Source organism: Galleria mellonella, unplaced genomic scaffold (assembly GCF_026898425.1).
Source record: "Galleria mellonella isolate WM207_F2 unplaced genomic scaffold, CSIRO_AGI_GalMel_v1 utg200, whole genome shotgun sequence".
Lineage (NCBI taxonomy): Eukaryota > Metazoa > Arthropoda > Insecta > Lepidoptera > Pyralidae > Galleria > Galleria mellonella.
In genome coordinates this window covers 1,255,428-1,263,622 of record NW_026442034.1, presented here as the reverse complement: position 1 = coordinate 1,263,622, position 8,195 = coordinate 1,255,428, and the positions used below count along the sequence as shown (strand labels likewise).

At 38.6% G+C, this 8,195-nt stretch overlaps 1 protein-coding gene across 1 annotated transcript; it reads right to left on the bottom strand.

Annotated features, from left to right (window-relative positions):
* Positions 1 to 423: 423 nt before the first annotated feature.
* Positions 424 to 7,019, bottom strand: LOC128200525 (uncharacterized). Its single transcript, XM_052894218.1, has 2 exons — positions 6,899 to 7,019; positions 424 to 716 (listed from the first exon to the last, which is right to left on the bottom strand). Exons 1-2 carry the CDS (start codon positions 7,017 to 7,019, stop codon positions 424 to 426), a joined length of 414 nt encoding a protein of 137 aa, XP_052750178.1.
* Between the last annotated feature and the right edge of the window lie 1,176 nt (positions 7,020 to 8,195).

The following is an 8,195-nucleotide window of genomic DNA, read 5'->3' as shown; positions in this document are numbered from 1 at the left end:
CAACACCCCGCCTTGAACTCAGTAGAGTTTGCTGTTTATTATTTCTACCATATTGTATTCTTATTTTAAAATAAGAGTTATCAACGATCAATAGAATCTTGCGTTAACACATAAGTTGTTTTAAATTTAGAACACAAAAAGAACAAAATTATAAGAACGTGTAAAAATGGCTGCTTCAGTCACTATAACATAATGCAATATGATACGGTGAATACCTACTACCGATCGCAAAAAGAATTATCAAAATCGATTCAGCAGTAAAGATACCACGTTATATAGCCACAAGAATATACAGACAAAATTCGAGTGCCTTCCTTTTTAAAAATGATTTAAATGTGTAAAACAAAACTTCAAAGGTAAATTAAAAACGAAGGTATAATTTAATAAATAATTTAATAATCGTATTTAATACTATTTTTTTATCTATGGATTTTTATTAAGCAACCAATTTAAAGAGCCGCCAAGTTCCGAAATGCCGGGCAATCCTGGCTCCTGAGATGGGAAGGTCTCTTCTGGAGGACCGTAGCTATAACCCACTGTATTGTAATCTTGGGGTGCCCCGTAAACCGGCTGCGGTTTAGATGCTTTACTCTTCAAGAAGTAATTGAGCAGTAAACCCACAATATAGAAGACTTTCTGGAAGAACGCCATAAAGATGAAGAACGTTGCCACTTTAAGAGCTGCCACTTTTGAGAACGCGAAGAGAAGTATCATGGCTGCAACAGAAAGGAAAACGTAAGTAAATAAAAGATTCAATGATATAAACACTGAAACCAAACTAAACATGGTCTGTTTTATGAGCACTGAAGTCAATTGTGAAACCATTCTTTAAAATGATTATTCCAAAGGCAATTTTTTTTTATACAATTATCAAAACAGCTTCACATTTCTTTATTTTGAATTGTCCATACCTAGTTTTATTAAACGACCAAATTAAAATTATAATTTTAGAGATATGGTATATAAGAAGCGACTAGCGTACCAGATTGTTCTCTTTTTTTAAATATTGGGAAAAAAATTTCTGTACGCTTAATTTTTGAGAAATAAAAGTGAAGAAATTTAAGAATTTTTTTTTTGACATTTTTGGTACTTGTAAATTGTATTAAGGTGTATATATAAATACAAAATAAAGTAAAATATGACTGAAGATAGAAATACGAAGAATGGGATAAGAGAAGAAAAGGGTAGGTGAACTTTGTGGCACATGGCAAAACGTAGTGAAAAATGATACAATTTTGTGATTGAGTAAAAGTCTTAAATAATCATATTAATTAAAAAAAAAATTTGATGTTTTGGTAAAAATAAAAATTCACATTTGAATAAAAATCGGTAAAAAAACTTTTAAGTTAAACGGTTTTATTTTATGTGCACTGAAAACTACAAAATAAATAAATAGTTACTTACCTATCAACCTACGTAGGTGATCTCGGTCATTAATGTCTCTGATGGTAGTGGTTGTCATAACATGAACCATGTCAGCGGCCGAAAGGCAGTTCATGAGAGAACACTAACACCAGGGTTTGCTTGGTAGGTAAACTAAGCAGCCCGCACTATAACAAGTAGGTATTTTGACCTTCTAGTTCAGAAATATTTTAGTACTAGGCAGAATAGCTTTTAGGCATATTAGACTAAAATAAAAACGTGGGGCCCATTAACTATTTCTGTATTACTTTCTACTATACTAAGTGTGGATTGCATCGACTTATTATAATCGTCATCATCATCATCCTAGCGGTTTATCCCGGTCGCATCCGAAACCTCATAGCTCCGGAGTCCAGGGTCCGCTGAATCGACTTACTATAATCGTAACTGGAGGTTTTGACCATCAATAACCAGCCGTTACGGCTTCACCAGCGAACGCCGAGCTCATGATCTACCAAAGTATAAGATATGCTCTGCTATAGGTATGATTTCAGAGGGGCCCCACGTTTTTATTTTAGTCTAATATGCCTAAAAGCTATTCTGCCTAGTACTAAAATATTTCTGAACTAGAAGGTCAAAATACCTACTTGTTATAGTGCGGGCTGCTTAGTTTACCTACCAAGCAAACCCTGGTGTTAGTGTTCTCTCATGAACTGCCTTTCGGCCGCTGACATGGTTCATGTTATGACAACCACTACCATCAGAGACATTAATGACCGAGATCACCTACGTAGGTTGATAGGTAAGTAACTATTTATTTATTTTGTAGTTTTCAGTGCACATAAAATAAAACCGTTTAACTTAAAAGTTTTTTTACCGATTTTTATTTTCTTGTTTTTAGTATTTAGTGAAATTGTTTACCGAATATTCCTCATTTTATTTAATTCATTCAGTGCATCATTATTACATGGTTTCTTACCTGATAATTTAGTACAATCTAATTCCTCAATACATAGCCCTTCCAGAGACTTGACTCGACTTAGAGCCACGTATGCTTGTCCTTCCTCAAACCATTTTGAGCCCAAATATACTACTGCATGGTCGACGGTGCTGCCCTGCATTTTATGGACGGTGAATGCTCATGACAAAACTAAGGGCAACATTCTTTTTTCAGCCGTACCATAATTGAATTTTGCTGGAGACTGTATGGCTTTAGGGTAAATAACGTGCATGCCGTCTGTGCCAAAGTCAATTAAAACTGATGATATATCTGTTTCGTACATTTGGGTTCGACGGAACTGAGGCCAAAAAGGTGTCTGAATGTCAAGTGTCTGAGAGTCTAGTGTCTGAGTGTCTTGTATCCGAGTGTCCAGTGTCTGAGTGTCTAGTGTCTAGTGTTTAGTATCTGAGTGTCGAGTGTCGAGTGTCGAGTGTCTAGTGTCTAGTGTCTAGTGTCTAGTGTCTAGTGTCTAGTGTCTAGTGTCTAGTGTCTAGTGTTTAGTGTCTGAGTGTCGAGTGACGAGTGTCGACTGTCGAGTGTCGAGTGTCGAGTGTCTAGTGTCTAGTGTCTAGTGTCTGAGTGTCTAGTGTCTGAGTGTCTAGTGTCTGAGTGTCTAGTGTCTGAGTGTCTGAGTGTGAGTGTCTAGTGTCTGAGTGTCTGAGTGTCGAGTGTCGAGTGTCGAGTGTCGAGTGTCGAGTGTCAAGTGTCGAGTGTCGAGTGTCGAGTATCGAGTGTCGAGTGTCTAGTGTCAGAATGTCTAGTGTCTGGGTGTCTGAGTGTCAAGTGTCTGAGAGACTAATGTCTGAGTGTCTTGTATCCGAGGGTCTAGTGTCTGGGTGTCTGAGTGTCTAGTGTCTAAGTGTCGAGTGTCGAGTGTCAAGTGTCGAGTGTTTAGTGTCGAGTGTCTAGTGTCTGAGTGTCTAACGTCTGGGTGTCTGAGTGTCAAGTGTCTGAGAGTCTAGTGTCAGAGTGTCTTGTATCCGAGTGTCTAGTGTCTGAGTGTCTAGTGTCTGGGTGTCTGACTGTCTAGTGTCTAAGTGTCGAGTGTCGAGTGTCGAGTGTCGAGTGTCGAGTGTCGAGTGTCGAGTGTCGAGTGTCAAGTGTCGAGTGTCGAGTTTCGAGTGTCTAGTGTCTGAGTGTCTAGTGTCTGGGTGTCTGAGTGTCAAGTGTCTGAGAGTCTAGTGTCTGAGTGTCTTATATCCGAGTGTCGGAGTGTCTAGTGTCTAGTGTTTAGTATTTGAGTGTCGAGTGTCGAGTGTCTAGTGTCTGAGTGTCGAGTGTCTGAGTGTCTAGTGTCTAGTGTCTAGTGTTTAGTGTCTGATTGTCGAGTGTCGAGTGTCGAGTGTCGGGTGTCGAGTGTCGAGTGTCGAGTGTCGAGTGACGTCGAGTGTCGAGTGTCTAAGTGTCTAGTGTCTGGTGTTTAGTGTCTGAGTGTCGAGTGTCGAGTGTCAGAGTGTCTAGTGTCTGGGTGTCTGAGTGTCAAGTGTCTGAGAGTCTAGTGTCTGAGTGTCTTGTATCCGAGTGTCCAGTGTCTGAGTGTCTAGTGTCTGGATGTCTGAGTGTCTAGTGTCTAGTGTTTAGTATCTGAGTGTCGAGTGTCGAGTGTCGAGTGTCTAGTGTCTGAGTGTCGAGTGTCTGAGTGTCTAGTGTCTAGTGTCTAGTGTCTAGTGTTTAGTGTCTGAGTGTCGAGTGTCGAGTGTCGAGTGTCTAGTGACGAGTGTCTAGTGTCGAGTGTCGAGTGTCTAGTGTCTGAGTGTCTAGTGTCCGAGTGTCTAGTGTCTGAGTGTCTTGTATCCGAGTGTCTAGTGTCTGTGTGTCTAGGGTCTGAGTGTCTGAGTGTCTAGTGTCTGAGGGTCTAGCGTCTGAGTGTCTAGTGTCCGAGTGTCTAGTGTCTGGGTGTCTCAGTGTAGTCCTATTATTTGATACCCATATTGTGGTGGTTGTGGAAAAATATGTACCTAGTCCGCCATATTGGAACGGCGTCCATCTTGAATTTTAAATTTTGACATAATCATCGTGTTTTACTAGTGTAGCCCTTTCATTTGATACCCATATTGCGGGGGTTAAGGAAAAATATGTAATCCGCCATTTTGTATCGGCGGCCATCTTAGATTTATAATGTTATTGATTTTATTATATTGTATTGTCATCTAAATTAAATGTGTGTACCAAATTTCAGATCAATCTGACAACGGGAAGGTGCTTAAATTCCAATTTCTAATTTTGACCCAAATAAATAAATACCGTACGGGTCGAGCTAAATAAAACCGTTTAATAATAAAAATAATCACAACTAATTTAAAGCAATTGTGAATAGGCTATTCTCGGGTCCACAAGCTTCGTCTAAGACCACATCATCACCATCCATCTGGTGAGATGTGTGTCTAGTGTCTGAGTGTCTTGTGTCTGAGTGTCTAGTGTCTAGTGTTTAGTGTCTGAGTGTCGAGTGTCGAGTGTCGAGTGTCCGAGTGTCTAGTGTCTGGGTGTCTGAGAGTCTAGTGTCTGAGTGTCTTGTATCCGAGTGTCTAGTGTCTGTATGTCTAGTGTCTGAGTGTCTGATTGTCTAGTGTCTGAGTGTCTAGTGTCTGAGTGTCTAGTGTCTGAGTGTCTAGTATCTGAGTGTCTTGTGTCTGAGTGTCTAGTGTTTAGTGTCTGAGTGTCTAGTGTCGAGTGTCGAGTGTCCGAGTGTCTAGTGTCTGGGTGTCTGAGAGTCTAGTGTCTGAGTGTCTTGTATCCGAGTGTCTAGTGTCTGTATGTCTAGTGGTCGAGTGTCGAGTGTCTAGTGTCAGAGTATCTGAGTGTCGAGTGTCGAGTGTCTAGTGTCGAGTGTCTAGTGTCTAGTGTCTGGTGTTTAGTGTCTGAGTGTCGAGTGTCAAGTGTCGAGTGTCTAGTGTCTGAGTGTCTAGTGTCCGAGTGTCTAGTTTCTGAGTGTCTTGTATCCGAGTGTCTAGTGTCTATGTGTCTAGGGTCTGGGTGTCTGAGTTTCTAGTGTCTGAGGGTCTAGCGTCTGAGTGTCTAGTGTCCGAGTGTCTAGTGTCTGGGTGTCTCAGTGTAGTCCTATTATTTGATACCCATATTGTGGTGGTTGTGGAAAAATATGTACCTAGTCCGCCATATTGGAACGGCGTCCATCTTGAATTTTAAATTTTGACATAATCATCGTGTTTTACTAGTGTAGCCCTTTCATTTGATACCCATATTGCGGGGGTTAAGGAAAAATATGTAATCCGCCATTTTGTATCCGCGGCCATCTTAGATTTATAATGTTATTGATTTTATTATATTGTATTGTATTTAATGTTATATTAAATGTGTGTACCAAATTTCAGATCAATCTGACAACGGGAAGGTGCTTAAATTCCAATTTCTAATTTTGACCCAAATAAATAAATACCGTACAGGTCGAGCTAAATAAAACCGTTTAAAAAACAAAATCATCATTATCACATCAGCTGTTAACTATCCACTGCTAAACATAGGTCTTCCCCTATTGGGGGTTTTTGCCAGTAGTTGCCACGCTTGGCAGGCGGGTTGGCAACTGCAGTTAGGCTTTTAGTGATGTTTTAAAAGAGACGCTGCTGCCCATCCCTCGACGATTAAGGTGCCTAAGTCGCCTCTTACGACATCCACGCGAAAGGAAGAGATAGCCCATTCTATGCCAGGACGCGGTTTATAAATAATTAAAGATAAAAAAATGCATTATTCCTCTTATTAATCTCTTTTTTATGCAACTTAGAATGGCAAACAAGCTGACGGCCCACCTGATGGGAAATGGTAACCGTCGCCTATAGTGAGCAGTACCATGGACATAACAGAGTACACTATTTCGCTCATGATTCCTCCATGCGTTACCATTCCTGAGGATTGACAACCTAAGGTGTTATACCTTCTTTCAAGTGATTATTACCTACTATTATACAATATTTAACCGTCTTGTAATTTCTTATAAGTACCTTCTTATAAGTTCTTATAAGTATTTCTTATAAGTATTAATTTTCATTGTTGTTTGAACAATAAATAGATATTTCGGATAATTTCTAGTTCAATGTCAAATGCTTTCTTATTTCTTTGTTTGTCACAGAAAGATTGATAGATACACGTGAACACTTACATTTCGTTTCTCCCTTTGGTTGCCTATAAAACTTAAATTTTCTCCGCAATATATACGTAGTTCCTAAAAAACATTATTCATTATAAAATTAATACACATTTACCAGAGGGAGACTTTGTACAAATGTACAAAAATACGATTGCTTGGGTACCTCTGTCCCATTCGTGTTTCAACCGTGAAGCAGCTGTGTTTGCATGGCTGTGTTTTGGTTTGAAGGGTGGGATATGGCGTGAATTTACTGAGTACAGAGGAATAACACTTGAGTCCTCAGGAATGGCAACGCATGGGGGGTATCATGGGCGAAACAGTATACTCTGTTATGTTCATGGTACTGCTCATGTCTATAGGCGACGATTACCACTTTCCATCAGGTGGGCCGTCAGCTTATTTGCCATTCTAAGTTTAAAAAAAAACAAAACACTCACCCCATAATCTAGCAGTGTTCCTTTTCTTCTTTGCCCTTGATTCTGTCGCCACCAAATCATTATTCTCCAAGCAATAACAGTACACAATCATCATGAACATTATTGTAATAACCTTGAACATTTTAAAAAAATATTTATATTTCCCGCCTTTTTAAACTGTCACTTAATTTTTTTTTACTTTGGTCACCAGCCTCGTCCCGTCCGCGGCTAGTTCACGTCAATAAATAAGAATTCATCTCAAAGGTACACCATGTAAATTGTTAAAAAGAAGAAAGTTGTCCTTTGTTTTCAGCAGTTGAACAAATTCGTGTCGGCGTTTCCATTTCTGTGACTAATGTACGTGTTAGGGAACAGTTATTGGGTTCTTTGTGAAGCAACGCGTTCCGCGCATTTCAACTTAAAATTTTACGTGCACAAAAATTTCACCATTTCTCTACAAAAGCGCTCATTTACATCAAAAATGTATACATACACGTTGAGTACACTAATAAAACGAGTGAAAGCCTTAAGAGTTTAAGGATGATTTTATTAACATTACATCTCAACGAAATAAATTAGGACTGATACCGTATTTCCTTTGAGATTACGATCAGAGAAACATTTGAATCGGACCTCGTCTAAAGGATCCCATCTTAATGGATTAAATAAAAAATAAAACGGAATACTCTTTTATATTTGTAAAATGGAAGATATCTTTCGAAGGTATTCCCTTAGATATTTAGATTTTTCTTTCCAAATAATCTTGTAACTACTTAATCATTTGAGCGGCTGGGTTAGTGGAAGCCATTACAAATTGATGTAAATAAAAACTTGGTGAATATTTTTTATCAAAAATCTTAAGTCTGAATTAATCTTTACATTAGACTAGCGAATCAATTATCAATTTAATACATTTTAAATAAGAAAACTGTATTAAATACAAATGTTAAACCAAACAAAACAATAGACATAGGTAAATAACTCTACAAAGTACCTATTCAATTTATTACTGTTAGCAGTAGCTAACACAAAAGTTTTAAAGTATTAAAACTTTTGTGTTCAGTCCATTGAAGGAATTCCCAGGAGAACTAAACACTCACATATAGATAAACAATGTAACCTAGTTTTACCAAAGCATTTGTAATGAGACACTTTATGTATATAATCTATGCCATCATCATCCTATCAGATCACAACTGTCCATTGCTGAACATATTCCTCCAGCATCTATGGGGGAGGCATGCCATAAGGATGGCCTCAAGCCACTTGTAAAATCGAAGACTGTGGACCATTTCTTCTTGGAATTTTGAGGATGTTT

What these genes read in the sequence shown, in the direction of transcription:
- LOC128200525 (XM_052894218.1), bottom strand. Translation starts at nt 7,019, where the DNA reads ATGTTCAAGGTTATTACAATAATGTTCATGATGATTGTGTACTGTTAT. An exon ending in GAACACTGCTAGATTATGGG is followed by an intron (nt 717 to 6,898) that starts GTGAGTGTTTTG and finishes TTTCTGTTGCAG; the next exon opens with CCATGATACTTCTCTTCGCG.